At 41.2% G+C, this 22888-nt stretch overlaps 3 protein-coding genes across 3 annotated transcripts in view; all 3 read right to left on the reverse strand.

The window, feature by feature from the left end:
- Nucleotides 1-2659: 2659 nt before the first annotated feature.
- On the reverse strand, nt 2660-5039 carry LOC128563537 (KH domain-containing, RNA-binding, signal transduction-associated protein 1-like). The gene is given in 1 exon segment (XM_053558914.1): nt 2660-5039. A coding segment is annotated over 1 exon segment (1038 nt). The 5' UTR covers nt 4855-5039; the 3' UTR covers nt 2660-3816.
- Nucleotides 4866-5111, reverse strand: LOC128563541 (KH domain-containing, RNA-binding, signal transduction-associated protein 1-like; the record flags this gene model as incomplete). Its single annotated transcript, XM_053558918.1, has 1 exon — nt 4866-5111. A coding segment is annotated over exon 1 (246 nt), but the record flags the coding sequence as incomplete, so codon positions are not given.
- A 1446-nt stretch (nt 5112-6557) lies between these two features.
- Nucleotides 6558-22888, reverse strand: part of C13H8orf89 (chromosome 13 C8orf89 homolog) — a 51500-nt gene continuing 35169 nt past the window's right edge. The window contains exons 3-5 of the mRNA XM_053558917.1: nt 21574-21727; nt 16485-16540; nt 6558-6757 (exon numbers count right to left, since the gene is read on the reverse strand). Coding sequence (XP_053414892.1) covers nt 6609-6757; nt 16485-16540; nt 21574-21727 — 359 coding nt within the window. The 3' untranslated portion in view covers nt 6558-6608. The remainder of the gene's footprint in view (nt 6758-16484; nt 16541-21573; nt 21728-22888) is intronic.

The following is a 22888-nucleotide window of genomic DNA, read 5'->3' on the forward strand; positions in this document are numbered from 1 at the left end:
TACTAAAATGATTTTTTAATTTAAAAAAGCCTTCAATTTGTTTAATGATCAGGATCTGTGTACCAATTCACATCAACCAAATTTACAGGTACTATGAATCAGAATAGCAACCCGTTAATTAACATACCCCATCCTAGATCTGCATGCCATCCAAAGAAGGTATCTGCTTTTCGTCGATGTATTATGTTCACTCAGGAGTCTAAATTACATATTAGAAGGCTGCTTGGTCAGTGGAGAAATAGAGAAAGGAAGTGAGTCTTAGGAAATTTCTTTGAAACTATCATTGACTCATGATTTGTCCTTCACTGAAGCAATTATTCTTTGTAAAGAACTGTTTTCTCAGTCTAAAATCAAAACTCTGTCTTTCTATCCTAAATATTTATCACAAGGCACAGTTTCCCAAGATTATGATTGATGTTGCTTATACCGGAGGAATGTCCAAATCACAAATGCAGAAGAGTCCTTTCTGAAAAGATTGTATTCAATCCCAAACACAAGTTTAACACCCATGATAGCTGCAACATCAGAAGTTGGCATCTCATCCTTATCTCCAAATTTTGGATTTACCTTACTTGGGGGTGATTTGAACTTTCCGTGTATTTAAATATATTCTGGTTTTGTTAGGAACTTCACAAGGAACACAAAAAGTACATGTAATTTAAAGAAGTAGAGTCTGTAGATTTTTTGGAAAGATTTAATGAAAAACATAAGTTAAATTAAATGGAATGCCAAGGCTAAAAAAGTGATTCATTATTGTCAACACATCTCATTTATTAAAAAGAAACAAACATTCCATAAGCATTCCACTCCTGTCTTGAATTGGCTTGAGTTGAATAGGGAAGATTAGAGGGTGGGAGTGCAGACATAATTATCCATGTACACAATCCCAGTTTTCCATTCTACTGGCATAAATGCTTCAAGATGTGTTAGTGTCCTAACTCAGGAACTCAACTCAGTCTTAAGAGATATTTTTGTCTGTGGAAATACTATCTTGCCCTGAACTTTAGGTTATTAAAACATAATTATATGCAGCTCAGCATCCGTAGCTCAGTGAGTAGGGCACCAGCCACATATACCGAAGGTGGCGGGTTTGACCCTGGCCTGGGCCTGCTCAACAACAATGACAACTGCAACCAAAAAAAAAAAAAAAAAGGCCAGGCATTGTGGCAGGTGCCTGTGGTCCCAGCCACGGGAGGCTGAAGTAAGAGAATCGCTTGAGCCTAAGAGTTTGAGGTTGCTGTGAGCTGTGATGCCACAGCACTCTACTGAGGGCAACATAATGAGAATCTGTCTCAAAAAAAACCCCAAAGAACCAAAAAAGAAAAACTTCATTATATGTATCATCTAAATTTAGGGTTTTTAAAATTAGTATTTCATGGAGTTTAGGATTGTGAACTTTGAATTCTAGTAGGTTAGAATCTTAGAAGCCTCCCACTTGTTGGCTAGAGACCTAATATAAAATAAAGACCCTAAATTTAATTCATTTATAAAGCAGGAATCATATCACCTATTTACTTTTTAGGGTTTTCATAAGGCTTGTATTAGATGTGTAGAGTACACAGTAGTTCAATATATGAAATCCATCTGATTATCTAAGGTGTTGAGAAGTGTTCCTCTAAAAAAGAATTCTTCAAATTTTTGTTTTAGAATAACCTTCTGCCAGCTTGCTATTGCTTAAATGATTGACCACACTTGGGGGAGGTGATCCAAAGATTGAAAAGATACAGGCAATATCTAAATCAATCTCAAGCAAAATTCAGATGGAAGCACAAATAAATATACCCACTTAAGTTTATGTAGTCATCCTTCTGGGAGCCAATGCATCATAATAACGTGTACAAACTCATGTACGCAAGAACACAGAACATGCCCATTATTCTATGTCTGTGATAGTTCCTCTTTCTCCTTCTTTTGTCTTCTTCCTTCCTCCCATCCCTATGAATTTGGTCTCTCTCCTGTCCACTGAGAAAACTCAGTCTTTGTTATGCAAAAGTTTCTTAAAGTTCTAATTCTAGTCAACATCTTTTTCCATAATGACTGACCTATATCCCCTTGTTCCCCCAAACTAGCATCTTCTCCTAAGATTTGAAATTTAAGCTGGTTTTGCTTCTTCCTTTCCTAATACCCCATATCCAAACAGTCAATCTTAAGTCCTCTGCCTGCTGTCCTAGTTAAGAAGGGCCTTTCTTCTCATTCCTGCTTCTCTCCTCCTGTGGACAGATTCTTCCCTTCATTTCTATAAGAATCTCCTAAGTGGTTTCCCAACTTTCTGTGTCCTCTCGTTGCATCTGGCCCACCAGTTACACTGGGATGAATCTTCCCAAATCACAGAAGCAACTATTTACTTTCATTCTCAGATCTCCAGTTGGGAAACAGATTAAACCTAAACTCACATTTAGCATGGAGGTTTTCTATCAACTGTCATCAAGTTGTCTTTTAAGCCCCATTGCCCTATATTCCTTTTCCCTGGGGTTGTAAGTGAACGGCCACACAAAGCCAAATCTGGCTTGCACGTGTTAATTTTTTTTGGCCCATACAATGGCTTCGTAAGTTTGTTTTTTTTTTTACTTTGATTAAAAAAGGACTAAACTTTGTTGACAAACTGCTGCAGACATTTTGACATAAGTTTAAGCTACCTATTTAGGCAGACTTAACACATGTAGCATTTAATCTCCCGAGAACAAAATGGGAGGACAGTACAAATCCAAGTAGGACTTTAACTTATGTACAAAGTGGATTTTGATTCCTTTTTCATTCAACTGCAGTGTCCCTTTTTATATCATGCTAGTGTTGAGACATACTTGACTAACTTGGGAATAGTTCAATATTAACAGGTGTCAACTTAAGAAAATCATCAGCTTTTGGCCTCAGCGTCCAAGTGAGCTTTTTGTGGAGTGCAGAATCTCAGATGGACAAAATACTTGTCTTCTTAAACACTGAAATTTTAACTGTCAGTACTATGACTGAAAGATTGTGGCTAAAAAGCTCTGTATCAAAATCAATGCAGGTAGCCATCCCCGGGCCCCATCAACCTTTTCAAAACCTATTCCCTCTCCCTCTAAGTATCTCTCAACACTGTATGTCTGGGGCTAGATTTCAAAACCCACGTAAGGAAAAAGTCAGTTTTACAAGCCTAATTTTGTTTTTTTTTTTTAAGTATCAATTAACGTTAAAAAATTGCATTGACTATTTAATTCATTAGGATCTTTCGTATTAAAATTGAGCCTTAAGATTCAACCGCCATGTGTTTTTAAAGGAAACATTTTTTTTTTTTAGAGACATCTGAGCTCACTTTTACATGGTGGCGCCTACTGCCGTTAACATTTGTGATTTTAAATCTTAAACAGCCCTGAATTTTGAAATGTAGCCTAGTTTGGGATTCTACAACTACAACTTTACGGGATGCCTCAAATCAAAACTAAGAGAAAGTTAACAAGTCTTTACTTCAGAACCTTTAAGCAAGCAATGTTATTTTTGAAACTAACGGGTTTGTGGATTTTTTTTTTTTTACTCAACTTTTTATTATAAAAGGTACACTTCTGTTTATATATTTAAACAACAAAGAAAAAAGCATCTACACACTTAAAAAATTAATTCGATATTCCTAAATCTATTTTAACTCATTTTAAAATACTACATACAGAAGCCAGAATGCAGAGTTAAGAATGGAGTAAGGTGGGGAGAAGAAGGGGACCACGAAGAAAAACACTTAGACAATTACTTGTCTGTTGTGGGTAAAGCAACAGGAATCCTGGGAGATACAAGAAATCAGTAACAACTTTGCTCATAACTGATATTTTCCCCTCATGTTTGTTTTTAATAACGTCCATATGGGTGCTCTCTGTATGCTCCCTTCACTGGCCTAGCTGGAGGGGCCTTCAGTGATGGCCTTGTCCCATTCCAGTCGTCCTGGCCATAAGCTTCATAAGAACCTTGAACCTCCCCATGTCCATAGTCATAATATTCTGAATCCCCTTGGCTCTGGCTGTAATAACCTTCGTAGCCTTCATAACTCTGTTCTGCATATGTATCATCATACCCATATTCTTCATATGTTTCTGGTGCAGGGGGTGGAGGCAAAGGTATTCTCTGGATGCCTGCTGTTCATGCTCTTGGTGTTGGAGCACCTCTCACAGTAGGTGGGGGTGGCACGCCTCGAGTCACGGTGGCACCTCTGGTGATGGCTTCTCTCACTGGAGTACCACGCACCAAAGCCCCACGAGGTGGTCCAACACCACGGCCCCTAGGAAGAGGTGGAGGGGGAGGTGCAGCTCCTCGACCTCTCACTGGCACCCCACGTCCACGAGAAGGCTCAGGTACTCCATTCAAGTATGACAGCTCTAGAAATTGTTCCTGGCAGATATCATCCATCATATGTGGTACTAAAAATTTCCTGACTTCTTCCATGGCATGGGCCATAAGAGCATAAGCCTCACATGGAGGTCCAAAGACTTCAATGAAGACATGTAGATCCATATTCAAGTGGGCATATATCGGGTCTCCACCTTTGCGCAGCTCCTTGGCTTTGTCTCTCTTTGAGCCCTTTCCCAACACAGAGATCTTTGCACCAGTCTCTTCCTGCAGTCTTTTGATTGTAGTCCCTTGTGGTCCAAGAATCTTCCCCACAAAATTGAACTTGGGATACTGCTTGACAGGTATCAGCACCCGCTCTTTCAGCTTCATATTCTTATGAGAAAATAAATCCAAGTAATTCTCCTCATCATCCTTTTTTGAATCTCCCTTCTGAATCTTCTCAATTTCTGCGGTCAGCAGCTGCACGGCGTGAGGGAAGGACGGGTCCAGCGAGTCGTTGTCCACCGTGAGTTCGGGCAGGTACTTGTTCTCCGGCTTCATTTTGACCGAGGCTGTGGCTGAGGGGGGCAGAGTGGGGTGGGCGCTGGACCGCCCACTGTCGCGTCGGGACCCGTGGCCGAGGGCGGCAGGAGCCGCGGCGGCTGCGTGGTGGGCGAGGCCCGGGCGCCCCCTGGGGACCCCCCTCCGCCTCCCCGGGACCGGGGAGGCAGCGGCGGCTGCGGAGACGGCGTCTGACGCACCCAGGCGTGAGCACCTGAGGGGTCCCTGGAGCCGCTGCGGCCCGAGGACCGGCTCATGCGCGCGGCGGGGTCGTCCCGGCGCTGCGTCGGGGAAGACGTACGATCGAGGGAGCGAGGAAGCGGCGCGGCAGCTGCAGAGGCCCGAGCGGCAGTTGGCGGGGGTGGGAGAGCGGGACCCACAGCGACCAAAGCCGACCCGAGCGACCCAGCGAGAGCGGCTTCGTAAGTTTTTAATTAGTTGCTTATTTTAAATTAGTGGCTAAGATGTATACATTGGAAGTTTTCACATAAAAATCCAGATTCTGGCTTCTCATGAAAAGTTGAAATGCCTGGCACGCTGGGCCTACATGACAAAGAGCAGGAGCCAGGCAGCAGTGCCCTTGGCTTGTAGAAACAGTGCCAGGCACCACAGCCTTCACCTGACCATGTCCCTCCTTCTGGTAATGGTGCCTACATTAAGTCTGAATTCATGATGCTTGCTCTATCTTACCTGGTGCTCTGGTCAAGCGCATCATCATTCCCAAATCAGACGATGTGTTTACTTATGTTTTCCTCTCTTTCTAAAAATATCTTCTCCTTTCATCTCTCCTGTCTCTTTTCTTTGCCTTTGGGGTTCTTGCTCTTGCTCAGGCTGGTCTTGAACCCCTGAGCTCAAGCGATCTCCATCTCTCCTGTCTTTAAGGCCCATTTCAAACATCACATTTTCCATGATGCTTTCTCTGAACACCCTACTGGATATCACTGCCCTGTTTCTGACCTTCTGTAACATTCTATGGTCCTCTTGTGGCCTGGAACCCACTCTCCTTGGGGTCACTGGTATCCTTCTTGTCTCCCCTTTCTCTGGAAGGTATACAGATGCAACACTTCTCCCCACTCCTCACGCTTTCTTGAGGAAGAGTTTGGGGATCACTCCCCAGCCACTTTTCCTCCCTGGGATCTGCCTGTCATGCTGGCAGTACAGACGCTAATGGGCCAATAGGCCTGAGGTTGTTAGCACTGCCCGGGTGTCACCTCTGACCCATTCGGAAGCTCAGGCTTGGGAGGACTATTGGTGCCACACACTCAAGACAGGGTTTCCCATCCGTGTTTCATCAAAAAACCAAGCTAATATTTTGATCTTCATTGCTTGAATACTTATCTCACACTGTTTCTAAACTCAAGCAAGGAAAAGGAGGGGTTCTTACTGACCCCCTTCTAACCTTAGCAATAAGGACTCCTTTTTCCTCAAAGCTTCTGCAGCAGCTTGTAAATTTCATTACACAGGACAGGCACTCAAAAAATATTTAGCAAATGGAATCAAAAGACATAATCAATATGTATGAAATTCATGGAATATAATTTATCTTATGCTTATGTTCCTATAAACCATCATTTAAATGTCTCTGTAACATTAACAAAATACAAATTGTTCCGTGACACAAAATATTTATTTCCTATTTACATTTCAATTTTAATGTATATCATTATGATCATATCACATATTAAAAAATAGAAGAAAACAAAAATATATCCTTTAAAAATCAGTGAAAAATGCATCACACTCTGTGATATTTATCAGCAATCTCGTAGTTCTTGTTTCTTGCCTTTTTTTGATTTTCTGGCTGCTTCCTGGCGAATGGTATTATATTCCAAAATGGCCATTCTGGAAAGCCTCTGTAAGTATTGGGATGGTGCTCCAGTGAGAGGATCACTAAAGCTACAACCTGGGGGTGGTGGTGGTGGTAATAAACTATTAAAATTAAGTTGAGCACAGATGAATAATCTTCTATGAAATATAGTGTGAGTGAAATATATGTTCCTCAAATGACTATTAAACACTACTAGGTCTTCATATGACATACACTTTGAACTGTAAATACCAATGCTTACTTTCTTTTTTTTTTTTTTTTTTGTAGAGACAGAGTCTCACTGCACCGCGCTCGGGTAGAGTGCCGTGGCGTCACACGGCTCACAGCAACCTCCAACTCCTGGGCTCACGCGATTCTCTTGCCTCAGCCTCCCGAGCAGCCGGGACTACAGGCGCCCGCCACAACGCCCGGCCATTTCTCTGCTGCAGTTTGGCCGGGGCTGGGTCTGAACCCGCCACCCTCGGCACATGGGGCCGGCGCCCTACTCACTGAGCCACAGGCGCCACCCCAATGCTTACTTTCTAAAGTAACTGTGACAGTGATAGCAAGTCACCTCAGAAAATACTTAACTAAAAAAATTAATTAAAGGCTTATATTTAATTATATAAAAGTAAATCTGATTCTGCAATGTACTTTCTAAAACATGGGATAGCTGTGGACTTTATTCCAAAGTAAAAGGCTCAATCTGCATAAATAATTAACTCATTTCATACTTTACATGCTTATCAAGTTATTTTCTTCAAATACAATCATTTCCCATAAGTGCTAAGTAAAATAGTAAAATCGTAAAGCAAAATAAATCATTCACTTAACTGAAATAGCATTAATCAAGCTTCCATTATAGAGTGATAGTAATAATAATAGATAACATTTATTGAGTGATCCTTGTCAGATACTTTACATTTATTTTATCCAAATAACAAATCCTATCTCAAATTATAGATTTTAAAAAGAATCTGTGGAGGTTAAGGAATGTGCTATGAGCACCAGTAACAGTCAAGAGGCAGGACTGAAACCCAGATCTCAAACTCAAAGTTCCTATGTAAGCACTACCTATTGCCTCTAAATATATAAATATGTGAAAATATTTCTATTTAGAAACACATAAGTCTTTGAAAATAATATACTGACCCACATTGCTTTAAAATACTGTTATTTAATTTCAAACAGTTTCAAGTGTCAAAAAAATAAAATAAAATCCCTGTCTTCTATTCTCCCTTGCGGTTTTTATTTTTTGCTTGTTTTGTTTTGTTTGCAGGTGCAATATGAGTGAGAAGTTCAGAGAGAGTTGAGAATTGAGAATATGATCAGGACTCCTGTTCTTAGCAGTATAATGGACCTGACACTTTAAAAGACCCTCCAGCAACAAAAAAACTAGATTCCAGGCATTAAGCAAACCTGAAAAAAATTCAAAGAATCAGTATTATATAGACAAATGCAATTAACTTATAAGTTGTTAACAGTAAATTAAAGATTCTCAAATATGTAGAAATTTATACATATTATAAATTATTCATCAGTCAAAAAGGAAATCATAATAAGAATTTTAAAAACTTGTAACTAAATTATAAATTTCACAAAACTTGTGTGATGCAGAAAAAGTTGTACACAGGGAGATTTATACCCTAAAATTTCTGTGTTAGTAAAGAAGGTTGAAAATGTACTTGTGTATCTTCTACCTAGCCTATATTTTATATTTTATAGGCTAGGTAGAAGATACACAAGTAAACAAAAAAAAAAAAAAAGAAAGAAAGGAAAGAAAAAAGGTAATATAGGAAAGAGAAAAAAAATCTCAATGAAGTAGAAAACAAAGTTACAATGGAAGACTTTTTTTAAAAAGACAAAAGTTCTTCATTGAAAAGATTAATAATGGCTTGGCACCCGTAGCTCAGTGAGTAGGGCACCAGCCACATACACTGAGGCTGGCGCATTTGAGTCGAGCCAGGCCTGCTAAAGAACAATGACAACTGCAACCAAAAAATAGCCAGGTGTTGTGGCGGTGGCTGTAGTCCCAGCTACTCAGGAGGCTGAGGCAAGAATATCACTTAATGTATGGTGCCCCATGATCATATTGATGTACACAGCTACGATTTAGTTAAAAAAAAAGAATATCACTTAAGCCCAAGAGTTTGAGGTTGCTGTGAGCTGTGACACCACAGCACTCTACCGAGGGCAACATAGTGACACTATGTCTCAAAAAAAAAATTAATAAAAAGGAAAGCATCTGGCAAGACTAGAAAAAAGCACCTACATACCATATTAGGAAAAGAGGGACAGGGTTACAGATAAATCAAAGACTAAACTTTATATCAACAAATTTTAAAACTTAGACAAAAAAACAAAATTTGCTAAAAAATGTAACTTACCAAAATTAATTGAAGGATCAGAATGCCTTAAGAGTCCTAAAGTTAAAATGATTGAATCAACATTAAAGATTCTCCCGACGAACATAAGCAACCCAAATAACTTTACAAATTTTTTTTTTTTTTTTATGAAGAGACAGAGTCTCACTTTACCACCCTCAGTAGAGTGCCGTAGAGTGCTCAGTAGAGCTCACAGCAACCTCCAGCTCTTAGGCTTAGGCAATTCTCTTGCCTCAGCCTCCTAAGCAGCTGGGACTACAGGTGCCCGCCACAACACCCAGCTATTTTTTTGTTGCAGTTTGGGCAGGGCCGAGTTTGAACCCCTCCACCCTTGATATATGGGGCCGGTGCCCTACTCACTGAGCCACAGATGCTGCCCTACAAATAAATTTTATTAGACTTTCAAGAAAGAATGGTCATTCTAATTTTAGGTCATAGCCTTCAGAAAATAGAAGAGAGGAAATAGTCCCTAATTCATTCCATTAGGCCATTAAAATCTTGACACTAAATCCAGAGAAGGACAGAACAAAAAAGGAAGGTGGATGGTTATAAGATCAAATTGTAAAAATTAATTACATTTCCAAATACCTATAATAGAAATCTAGAAATCTTGGGCGGTGCCTGTGGCTCAGTGAGCAGGGCACTGGCCCCATATACGGAGGGTGGCGGGTTCAAGCCCCTCCCCGGCCAAACTGCAACAAAAAAATAGCCGGGTGTTGTGGCGGGCACCTATAGTCCCAGCTACTCGGGAGGCTGAGGCAGGAGAATCTCCTAAGCCCAGGAGTTGGAGGTTGCTGTGAGCTGTGTGACGCCACGGCACTCTACCAAGAGCAATAAAGTGAAACTCTGTTTCTACAAAAAAAAAAAAAAAGAAAGAAATCTAGAAATCCTAATTTCTTTTTTTTTTTTCTGTAGAGACAGAGTCTTTTTTTTTTTTTTTAACATAGCCTTCCTGGCATTTTCTTAATTATAGAAATCTTAAATTCTTGATATGAGGACAATTAATGACAATTAAGGTTATGGGGGGAAGCAGAAAGAGGGACGGAGGGAGGGGGGTGAGACCTTGGTGTGTGTCACACTTTATGGGGACAAGACATGATTGCAAGAGGGACTTTACCTAACAATTGCAATCAGTGTAACCTGGCTTATTGTACCCTCAACGAATCCCCAACAATAAAAAAAAAAAAAGAAAAGAAATCTTAATTTCAAAAGAATTATGGCAAATCATTAGCTAAACTCTCAAAACTTTTTACTCTTGGGCAGCGCCTATGGCTCAATGAGCAGGGCATCGGCCCCACATACCGAGGGTGGTGGGTTCAAACCCAGCCACAGCCAAACTGCAACAAAAAAATAGCCGGGCACCTGTAGTCCCAGCTACTCAGGAGGCTGAGGCAGGAGAATTGCCTAAGCCCAGGAGTTGGAGGTTGCTGTGAGCTGTGTGATGCCACGGCACTGCACTGAGGGCTATGAAGTGAAACTCTATCTCCACAAAAAAAAAAAAAACTTTTTACTCTTTCTTCCATAACAGAATTTTAATTGGGCATATGGTCATCCAGGTATAGATTACATTTTTTAGCTTGATTTAAAGCCAAACACAGCCATGTTACTAAGATACTAACTGAAATAAATTTCTGTTGTTTATAAGCCATTGTTTATAGTATTTTGTTATAGCAGCCCAAACAAACTAAGATGCATGGATCATTTGTAGGTCTGCTTCTGTCATCTGTTTCTCCTCTTGGTTTTTGTCATTATTTCCCCCGTATGCTTGGTAAATTGTGATTGAATGTTAGACACTATATGTGAAGAGCTATAAAGCTCTGGTCCATCTTACAGTCCTCAGAGAGAATTTAAATTTCTTGTGATAGGAAGATCACTTTAATTCAGTACAGACTAGGTTTTACTGAGGTTTTTGGATTTTTTTATTTAAAAAAAAAGGTTTTGTTTTGTTTTTTATTGTTGGAGATTCATTAAGGGTACAATAAGCCAGGTTACACTGATTGCATTTGGTAGGTAAAGTCCCTCTTGCAAAAAAAAAAGTTGTTTTTGTTTTTGTTTTTGTAGAGACAGAGTCTCACTGTACCACCCTCGGGTAGAGTGCCGTAGTGTCACACGGCTCACAGCAACCTCTAACTCTTGGGCTTATGCGATTCTCCTGCCTCAGCCTCCTGAGCAGCTGGGACTACAGGCGCCCGCCACAACGCCCGGCTATTTTTCTGTTGCAGTTTGGCCGGAGCTGGGTCCGAACCCGCCACCCTCGGCATATGGGGCCAGCACCCTACTCGCTGAGCCACAAGTTTTTTTAAGACAGAATCTTGCCCTGTCATCCAGGGCTGGAGTGCAGTGGCCCAGGCCCAATCATAAGTTACTGTAACCTCAAACTCCTGGCTTCAAGCAATCTTCCCATCCTAGCCTCCTCTCCTGGCCTCAAGTGATCTCCTTCCTTGGCTTCCCAAAGCACTAGGATGATAGGTGTAATTCCTATAGGAATTTTAATTGAAAGCCGGGGGTGTTTACCAAGGACCCTCCATCTTGGCAGTCCTAAACTCCCATCTCTGTCTTCACAGAAAAGGCTATGTTACCAAAATCTCTGCTCAGTTCTTAAGCCTCTTGGAAGCTCTTTTCTGCTTGATTTCCTAAAACATTGACTTGCACATAACTACTTGGGAATAAACACATAGAGGGGAAACTGCTTGCAAAATTTGGGGCTCCTTTTCTTTGGTTATTTCTTCAGGATGTCAGCTTCTCCAATCTTATCTACTGGTAAAGATGGTGTGACAAAAACTTGTCCATTATAGCCAGAGAAGAAAGTTCTCAAGATCATTTTTTAAAAGGTATAACTATTAGCTGGGTGCGATGGCTCATGCCTATAATCCTAGCATTCCAGAGGCCAAGGCAAGTAGATTGCCTGAGCTTAGGAGTTTGAGACCAGGCTGAATAAGAGCAAGACCTCATTTCTACAAAAATAGAATAACTAGTAGGGTGTTGTGGTGGGTGCCTGTATCCCAACTACTTGGGAGGCAGAGGCAAGAGGATAGTTTGAACCGAAGAGTTTGAGGTTGTTGTGAGCTATGACACTATGGCACTCTACCTAGGGCAATAGAGTAAGACTCTGTGTCAAAAAATAAAAGAAAATAGGAGCCATGAATATTGTCCGAACTCCATCTGTTGCTCAGCTTGGAATTTCAGTGGAATTATTAGACAGTCTGGCTCAGCAGACTCCTGTAGGCAATGCTGCTGTATCCTCAGTTGATTCATTCACTCAGTTCACACAAAAGATGTTGGACAACTTCTACAATTTTGCTTCATTATTTGCTGTGTTGCAGGCCCAGATGACACCAACATCTGAAATGTTCATTCCAGCTAATATGGTTCTAAAATGGTAAGAAAACCTTCAAAGATGGCTAGCACAGAACCCTCTCTTTTGGAAAACATAATTCAAGTAAAATTTTTTTTTTAATTTATTTTTATTTTTTTATTTTTTTTGCAGTTTTTGGCTAGGGCCAGGTTTGAACCCACCACCTCCAGCATATGGGGCCGGCGCCCTACTCTTTGAGCCACAGGCGCCACCCTCAAGTAAAATTTTTAATGGATTCTGAAATTGGTCATGTTTTGAAGATGAATGACTCCATTTATGAAGTCAAAAGTATGTTTAAAAATTGCTTAGTGACTGTGAGGCTTAATTAACATCCTATAAAAATTAAAAACATCAAAAAATGAAAAAATAAATAAATAAAATGTGCAACTATTGAAATAGATGAAATTTGCCATAGTAATCCTTTAAAAACTTAGACCACATTAAAATCATTCTTTTAAACATCATTCAATGGCTCTTTCTTTCTTTTTTTTTTTTTTCAGAGACAGAGCCTCACTATGTCTCCCAGGCGTCACAGCTCACAGCAACCTCCAACTCCTGGGTTTAAGCGATTCTCTTGCCTCAGCCTCCTGAGTAGCTGGGACTACAGGCGTCCACCATAATGCCCAGCTGCTGCAGTTTGGCCAGGGCCAGGTTTGAACCCACCACCTTCAGTATATGGGGTGCCCTACCCTGGTGCCACCCAGCTCCTCATTTCAAACAGAGTTAAATGAGAAATTCTGTCTAAGACCCACATGATCAGTTACTTCATTATTTCTCTTCATCTTTTACACCTAGTGACACTGGGCTCTTGTTCTTCCAACAGACCAGGCACCACCTTGGATTGGGCCTTTGGTGGGCCCAAGAGAATGACTTAACTCATCTCTTTCAAGTCTTTGTGCAAGTATTACTGTCTCAGTTAAACCTACTCTGACTATCCTATTTAAAATTGTAAATCACTATTCTCTACCCAGATCTCCTGATTTCCCTTACCTTATTTTTAGTTTTTTTTTTTTTTTTGGCTAGCTGAATGGATGTAATAAACACACCACAGTCTGGTGACATATGAACAGTAAAATCTAGGGAGGGGGAGGAAGGGTTATATACTTTGCTCTATGCATGAAACCTTTCCTAATAAAATGTTGAGAAAACTGTAGGTATAGTGTCCCAAAGTGGGTCAGTGGAAACCTCCTCAGCTTTGCTCTTGAGGCCTTTTGACATGATTCTAGAGATCTCTTCAACAGCTTGCCTGCTAATTATAATGACAAGACGTTGCTGGCTCACCTTACATATTTCCTCTCTTGACTTGGTAACAGACAATGCAGTGGGAGACTATTTCAAGAACAATCTGCACACTAGGGATGCTCATTGTGATGGGGGTCATTGTTTGTAGCCTTTTCAAAGAATAGAGCTGGGATATAGACAGGGAGAAAGAGAGAGACAGAGAGAGAAAGGGAGAAAGGCATCTTTTTAAGACAAGATTCCCCATGAGTTCATACTGGTATTTCCTATTCACATTAATAGAACGGGAATTTTCCCACTCTGTCCTATATTACATGTGTTTTCCTTCTTCCACACTGAGAATCCTGCTTCCCGGGCATAGAAGATGATCGACTTAGTATTTTTAGTTTTTGTGTTTCTCTCATACTTACTTACCTTATAATGTAAACTATACAACAGATTCATTTATTATATTTCGTGTTCAGAGGCTATATCCTTACAGCAAGCTGTAAGCTATAGCAGGGCAGTGATCTTGGGATTTGTACCCAAAGCCCAAGCACCTAGAACAATGTCTGACACATTGAGATACTTAATTCATATTTAGTGAGTGAATGAATGAACTTCCTTCTTGTAAAGTTCTTTCTTTTCTCTGAAGGAAAATAATTTTCAAAAAAGTATTTACTGAAGACTCAATTTATTGAAAAAAGCCCAGGCCAGCTAAACAACTGCAACGAAAAACAGCTGGGCAAAGCATCACAAGAATGGAGAAGCATGAATCCTATGTACTCAATTTTGATACGAGGACAATTAATGACAATTATGGTTATGGGGGGGAAACAGAAAGAGGGAAGGAGGGGGGTGGGTGGGGCCTTGGTGTGTGTCACACTTTATGGGGGCAAGACATGATTGCAAGAGGGACTTTACCTAACAATTGCAATGAGTGTAACCTGGCTTATTGTACCCTCAATAATCCCCAACAATAAAAAAAAAAAATATGAAAAAAATAAAGAAAGAAAGAAAGAAAAAAAAATATGTAAAAAAATAAAAATAATAAAAAAAAAAAGAAAAACAGCTGGGCGTTATGGCAGGCGCCTGTAGTCCCAGCTACTTGGGAGGCTGTGACGTCACTGCACTCTACTGAGGGTGACATAGTGAGACTCTGTCTCAAAAAAAAAAAAAAGGGCAGCGCCTGTGGCTCAGTGAGTAGGGCGCCGGCCCCATATACCGAGGATGGCGGGTTCAAACCCAGCCCCGGCCAAACTGCAACAAAAAAATAGCCGGGCGTTGTGGTGGGCGCCTGTAGTCCCAGCTGCTCGGGAGGCTGAGGCAAGAGAATCGCGTAAGCCCAGGAGTTAGAGGTTGCTGTGAGCCATGTGACGCCACGGCACTCTACCAAGGGCGGTACAGGGAGACTCTGTCTCCACAAAAAAATAAAAAATAAATAAATAAATAAAAAATGCTAACACTGCCACCATTGAAAACCCTGACTTGGATGATAATAAACAAAAAAACCATAATTGACACAATGGAAGTTTTGACTATATAGTTCAAGAATCTTTACCATTAACTTTGGGTAAGATTACTTCAAGAAATAACTAAGAGTCTGTAACAGAACGTATATGGTAGACATATGCATGTGTCACATGCCCTTTCTGGTTCCCTTAGTCTAGTGCCCCATGAATCCATAACACACGGAAGGGCTGTAGCAATAACCAGAATGACAGGAAACTCTCTACCATCTTGTAGACAACATTAGAAAGTATAACTACCTGCCTCAACAAATTTTTCTATGTGTATTTTGGTGAGGGTTTTTTCATTTTTTTTGTTTGTTTTTGGCAGGGGCTGGGTTTGAACTCGCCACCTCTGGCATATGGGGCTGGCGCCCCACTCCTTTGAGCCACAGGCACCGCCCTATGTATTTTTTTTTTTTTTTGAGACAGAGTCTCACTATGTTGTCTTGGGGCAACATACCCTTGGTGTAATAGCTCACAGCAACCTCAAACTCTTGGGCTTAAGCGATTCTCTTGCCTCAGCCTTCCAAGTAGCTGGGACTACAGGCGCCCACCACAACACTAGGCTATTTTTTTCTTGGAGTTGTTTAGCTGGCCCAGGCCTGGTTCGAACCCACCAGCTCTGGTGTATGTGGCCAGCTCCCTACCCACTGAGCTACGGGCACTGCCTTTCTATGTGTATTTTTAAAAAACAAGTTCTGATCAAATGTATCAGAATTGTGGATATGGGAGCTCCTGATTTTTAAGCTTTTAAGGACAAACTCATACTTTGACTGTGGTAGAAATATACCTTGCTGCAGCAAACCCACTTAGTTACCATGGACTTAGGAATACCTTGACTTAAGAGTAGTTTGGGGGGGACCAAAACTGGTAGTATATAGATAAATTTCTGTAATTGGATGTCATAGATATACAAGATTCATAAAAATGCTAATTAGAGAATAAAGCTAGACCTGAAAGTTGGGAAGCATTCATTTCAAGGCTAAAGAGTTCATACTTTAATCAGTGGGTGATGAGGGACTTTTTCAGGAGAGTAATATGATTAGAGGTCAATGTTTTAGGCTTTTGTTGAGGATTTCAAAGGTCAGAGACTCAAAACAAAAAGACCAATTTGCAAGCTAGTAATGACCCATGTAAGGCATGATAAGAGCCTATTCCAGAGTTCTGAGATTATAAAAGATATATTTATAATAAGCCTACCATCCACTAAGTTTATAAAAGAAACAAAGCTTAGAAGAAGTAGTAACAAAACAAAGACAATTAAATCAAAGGAAAGAAGGGAAATTCAAAAAATAAAATAGGTAAGTATGTGGCACCTCAAGACATGTGATGGAAAAAAGACTGAGCCAGCCTACCTTTGGATTTCTCCTGCAATGGTGCCATCGTGCACGTCTCTCTAGACTTCTTTATCCTAAAGATTGGATGTTAGCACAAAATCACTTGGATGTAAATATGGATTACATTAACGTTGAAAGAAATAATAAGAGGCAAGCAGCACAATTTCAGTGAAACTCATTTGTTGAATGATAGGACATGAAAATTAAATAAATGTTAAATAAAGGAAACACTGTTGTGACCAAGCCAATCAAAAGCAGATATGAACCAACCCAACGTCTTGGTTTTCGTTAGTAGATTTTAGCAGTGGGTAAGTGCTATGGCTAACTTTTCTCGTAGATTTTTGTCGTAACTCTCACTGGTCATGACTCAAGACAATGCTATGACGAAGGGAACCAAAATTAATACCATCTGGATGTGTGGGATACCAACTATCACTTTTTTGTATACTTTTTACCTGTCAATCACCCTAGTCTGAATTTTGTCATAATTAACATTGGTTCCTACTAGAATAGCTCTAAATAATAACTAGATTACTAGGGGAAATACAAAACAATTGAATGTGTTGTGGATGAGATAAATTAATCATAAGAATTCTAGATTTCTATTTTAAACTCTAAAAGTCAGCAACAACTTTCTTTTTTTTTTTTTTTTTTTTTTTGTAGAGACAGAGTCTCACCTTATCACCCTCGGTAGAGTGTCGTGGCAACACACAGCTCACAGCAACCTCCAACTCCTGGGCTTTGGCCATTCTCTTGCCTCAGCCTCCCAGGTAGCTGAAACTACAGGCGCCCACCACAATGCCCAGCTATTTTTTTGTTGCAGTTTGGCCGGGGCCGGGTTTGAACCTGCCATCCTTGTTATATGGGGCCGGCACCCTACCTATTGAGCCACAGGCGCCACCCTCAGCAGCAACTTTCAACCTGTCATGCTTTCGTTTTAAAATAAAAACTAAAAATTAAAAAAAATACATAATAAAAGTTAGCAGCAACTTTTTAATACTCTTCACCTTTAGGATCACTGTTATTAGTTATATTACCAGAGCATGTGTCAAGATTCACTGAAAATTTTTGATTAAATAAATAAATTGGAAAAAATATTACATTTTATTTACTTACTTACTTTGAGACAGAGTCTCACTCTGTTGCTTTGGGTGGAGTGCTGTGGTGTCAGCTTAGCTCCTGGCAACCTCAAACTCCTGGGCTCAAGCGATCTTCTTGCCTCAACCTCATCAGTAGCTGGGACTACAGGCACCCACCACAATACCTGGCTAGTTTTTCTACTTTTAGTAGAGACAGGGTCTCGCTAGAGCTCAGGTTGTTCCCAAACTCCTGAGCTCAGGTGACCCACCCACCTCGTCCTCCCAGAGTGCTAAGATTATAGGCATGAACCACTGTGCCTGGACTTTAATCAGAATTTTTAAACAAAATGTTCACATATGGGAGAAAAATGAGAGGGAGGGGTTGTACACAGAACAAACCCAAATGAGTACTTCCCTGGTTGGCCAGTACTGCTCTCTCCCAGGGCCTCGTGCAGCATGCAGAGGAGAGTAAAACACTTGCAGGCAGCTTGACAAGTTCTGGATAGAATCACTGAAATGGAGACACTTATGTCAAAGGCAGGGAAAAGAACATTTGTGCTTTCCAAACACTTTATATAAATTATGTCACTCAGCCACCACTATTCCACTTTCCACACATGTATGAAGAACACTTGTCATAACATGAATAAAACATAGTCAACGATCCTTCTTTGATTTATTTATTTATTTATTATTTTTTTTTTTTGTAGAGACAGAGTCTCACTGTACCGCCCTCGGGTAGAGTGCCGTGGCGTCACACGGCTCACAGCAACCTCTAACTCTTGGGTTTACACGATTCTCTTGCCTCAGCCTCCCGAGCAGCTGGGACTACAGGCACGCGCCACAACGCCCGGCTATTTTTCTGTTGCAGTTTGGCCGGGGCTGGGTCCGAACCCGCCACCCTCAGCATATGGGGCCGGCGCCCTACTCACTGAGCCACAGGCGCTGCCCAGATCCTTCTTTGATTTAAATAAATTCACATTAAAGGTCAATGTAAAATGTTTAGAAATTATTTCAGCAGTAAATTCACAAATGAAAATCCTAAACAAACTCCCCCAATAATTGAAATAGGGTAGAAACAATAGGAAGCAAAATGGAGACCCCATATTCAGAGGCAGACTGGGCCAATTCAGGGGTGCTTTCCAAGGTTCCAGTTTCTTTAAGACCATCACATGTATTGAAGGAAGGGGTAACAAGACTGGTCCATACTGCTACAAAGCCCAGGGCCACAGACAGCCCAGGACATTCCTAACCCCTCCCAAAGGGTACTGTGGCCCCTGATGGAAATGACTAGAATAAGGTGAGGGCCAGGGACACAGATAATGATGTAAACTGACTGTCCTTAGCAGACTTTGTATTTATATTTCACATGGTCCCGCTTCTTTCTGCACCCCTATCATCCCTCCTCCTCAAGGTGTGTTACCATCTACTCTACTAGCAGCTCACTCTCTTTTCACCTTTTCAGATCCTGCCCTATTTTATTATAATCTTACTTCAGAAAGGGTCATTTTGCTTTTTTATTGCTTTAAATTATATCTTCAGGCTGGGCATAGTGGCTCACACCTGTAATCCTAGCACTCTGGGAAGCTGAGGCGGGTGGATTGCTTGAGTTCAGGAGTTTGAGACCAGCCTGAGAAAGAGTGAGACCCTGTCTCTACTGAAAATAGAAAAATTAGGGCGGCACCTGTGGCTCAGTGAGTAGGGCACCGGCCCCATATGCTGAGGGTGGCGGGTTCGGACCCAGCCCCGGCCAAACTGCAACAGAAAAATAGCCGGGCGTTGTGGCGGGCGCCTGTAGTCCCAGCTGCTCGGGAGGCTGGGGCAAGAGAATCGCTTAAGCCCAGGAGTTGGAGGTTGCTGTGAGCCGTGTGAGGCCACGGCACTCTACCGAGGGCCATAAAGTGAGACTCTGTCTCTACAAAAAAAATAAAAATAAAAATAAAAATAGCCGGACATTGTGGCAGGTGCCTATAGTCCCAGCTACTTGGGAGGCTGAGGCAAGTGAACTGCTTAAGCCCAGGAGTTGGAGGTTGCTGTGAGCTATGATGCCAGGGCACTCTACCCAGAGCAACAGCTTCAGGCTCTGTCTCTAAATAAATAAATAAATAAATAAGTGGATATGTTAGGATGAGTAGACTATCAAATAATTGTTTTCCTTTTTTCCTCAAAATTTCTGCAAAATTCCCATTTATTTTCATAATTTAAATAAATTATCTACATTTTTTTTTTATTGAGATAGAGTCTCACTATGTCGTCCTTGGTAGAGTGCTATGGCATCACAGCTCACAGCAACCTCAAATTCTTGGGCTTCAGCGATTCTCTTGCCTCAGCCTCCCAAGTAGCTGGGACTACAGGCACCCGCCACAACACCTGGCTATTTTTTTTTGTTTTGTTTTAGTTGTCATTGTTTGGCAGGCCTGGGCCAGGTTCAAACCCACCTAGCTGCTGAGCTACAGATGCCAAGTCATCTACATATTTTTAATATGTCCTAGTTTTCTATTTATATTATCAGAATTTATTCCAGGCATACCTAACAAGAGCACTAATACCAGCTGGAAAACTCAAGAAATAATATTCTGCAACTCTAATCTTGTGTGCTATGTGTAACTGGATGACTTGAAAGTTCATTATTGGAGGAAGATAATATGAAAATAAAAACCTTCGGGCGGCGCCTGTGGCTCAGTGAGTAGAGTGCCGGCCCCATATGCCGAGGGTGGCGGGTTCAAACCCAGCCCCGGCCAAATTGCAACAAAAAAATAGCCGGGTGTTGTGGCGGGCGCCTGTAGTCCCAGCTGCTCGGGAGGCTGAGGCAAGAGAATCGCGTAAGCTCAAGTTGGAGGTTGCTGTGAGCTGTGTGATGCCACGGCACTCTACCTGAGGGCGGTATGTGAGACTCTGTCTCTACAAAAAAAAAAAAAAAAAAAAAAAGAAAATAAAAACCTTCCCCTAAAGAAAGTTGTGACTCAAAATGCACTTCATATATTTTAGGCTGGTGAAAAGTGAATAAGTACTAGACATTCAATAAATATCTGAAGAATAAGTGATTAAACCAAAGCAGAAACTGAACAGAATATGAGACTATCTCACTAACCTATAAACCCCTTTGGAGGAAAGGGTTTTCTTTTAGTGGTATTTCAGTCAGTCTGATTTATAGTAGGAAAAAAATGTATAATGTATAATAATGCTTTTAAACATCAGTATTCAAAGTCAGGGAGGCTTTTCTTTTTGAAAACATCCATTCCTGACAGTCAACGCAGTTAGTTAGGCCAACACCTCATTCAGAATCTTCCCTCACACTTTAGGCAGATATGAAACACAGGGTTCTATACTCAGGATACAGAAACCTGTTAATATTCCTGACAGTTAATTTTTATTTTTTATTTTTAGAGACAGAGTCTCACTTTTTCTCCCTCTGTAGAGTCCTGTGGCGTCACAGCTCACAGCAACCTCCAGCTCTTGGGCTTAGGCAATTCTCTCACCTCAGCCTCCTGAGTAGCTGGGACTACAGGTGCCTGCCACAACACCCGGCTATTTTTTTGCAGTTTGGCTGGGACTGGGTTCAAACCCTCCACCCTTGGTATATGGGGTCAGTGCCCTACTCACTAAGCCACAGGCACCACCCAACAGTTAATTGTTTTTCCTGCAGTTTTTGGCCAGGGCAGGGTTTGAACTGGCCACCTCTGGTATATGGGGCCGGCGCCCTACTCCTTTGAGCCATAGGCGCCACCCCGACAGTTAATTTTTTTATTGCTAAAAATTCCAGTGCTTTCATGGGCATAATCTAGGCTAAGGCAACCAAGAGTTTTGAAAGGAAGTCCTTGAATCCTTTCTGGCAATGTCACTTGAAAACAGAGAAAAGTGCCTATTTGTCAAACTTAGATTAAAGAAGTTAAATCTTTTATAAAAATAAAATCGGTAAGCAAAAAAGATTTCTGACTTACATTCACTAAGTCAGAAAAACCTCTACATTCAGCATCATTACTACAAATAAATACCCAACAAGAGGAGGTTGAATAGCCATGGCCTACCTGACCCTGGGCATCTCAACGTCAGCAGGCAGCAGTCTTTTATGAACGTCTAGTGGAATGGAACTTAAACTTTTGTGGCAACTTCGCAGTCCTGGGAAATATGGCTTTTTGACACATTCTTTGACCTCTTCTAGACCAAATGCTGTGGTGTATTCTAATTTAAAATATTATCACAGTCATCTTGATTAAATACATACTTCTTCTGCTACATATTAAAATGCATAAAAAATAAACAAAATTGGCCATTAGGTAAAGAAAAAGAAACTATGGGTTGGGCGCAGTGGCTCATGTCTGTAATCCTAGCACTCTGGGAGGCCGAAGCAGGCAGATTGCCTGAACTCACTCAAGCCTGAGCCAGAGCAAGACTTCATCTCTAAAAATAGCTGGGTGTTATGGTGGGTGCCTGTAGTCTCAGCTAGAGAATCACTTGATGTCAAGAGTAGTAAGAGGGGCCGGGCGTGGTGGCTCACGCCTGTAGTCCCAGCGCTGTGGGAGGCCGAGGCGGGTGGATTGCCTGAGCTCAGAGGTTCAAAACCCATATGAACAGCAGTCAGCCAGAGTAAGACCCCGTCTCTACTAACATCAAAAACAGCCAGCACCGCAGGAGAAAGAAGAAAATCAACAAAAAAGGAGTACTTCAAACAAAGATGAACAAGCACACTGAAATTAAATAAATAAAATAAAAAAAAAAAAGAGTAGTAAGAGGTTGCTGTGAGCTGTGACGCCATGGCACTCTACCAAGGGCGATACAGTGAGACTCTGTCTCAAAAAAGGAAGGGAGGGAGGGAGGGAGAGAGGAAGGAAGGAAGGGAGGGAGGGAGGGAGGAAATTAAGCAACTATAATTTATCCAGCATCTTTCCCAGGAGAATCTTTTAATTCCTACCATAGGGACTATAAGAATCACTAGATTGGTTACTTATTAAGAGTTAAAATAAGAAAAATGACAACTTCTGGCTCAGCGCCCATAGCTCAGTGAGTAGGACACCAGCCACATACACTGAAGGTCGCAGGTTCAAGCCCAGTCCAGGCCTGCCAAACAACAATGACAACTGCAACCAAAAAATAGCCAGGCATTGTAGTAGGCACCTGTTGTCCCAGCTACTTGGAAGCTGAGGCAAGAGAATCTCTTAAATTCAAGAGTTTGAGGTTGCTATGAGCTGTGATGCCACAGCACATCCTCTATCGAGGATGATACAATAAAACTCTGTCTCAAAAAAAAAAGAAAGAAAGAAAAATGACAACTTCACAGACCTTGTATAGTCCTCACTGTCATCTATCACCATCACTTTATTTAACTAGAATTCCCAGAATACT

The sequence above is a fragment of the Nycticebus coucang genome, chromosome 13 (genome assembly GCF_027406575.1).
Source record: "Nycticebus coucang isolate mNycCou1 chromosome 13, mNycCou1.pri, whole genome shotgun sequence".
NCBI lineage: Eukaryota > Metazoa > Chordata > Mammalia > Primates > Lorisidae > Nycticebus > Nycticebus coucang.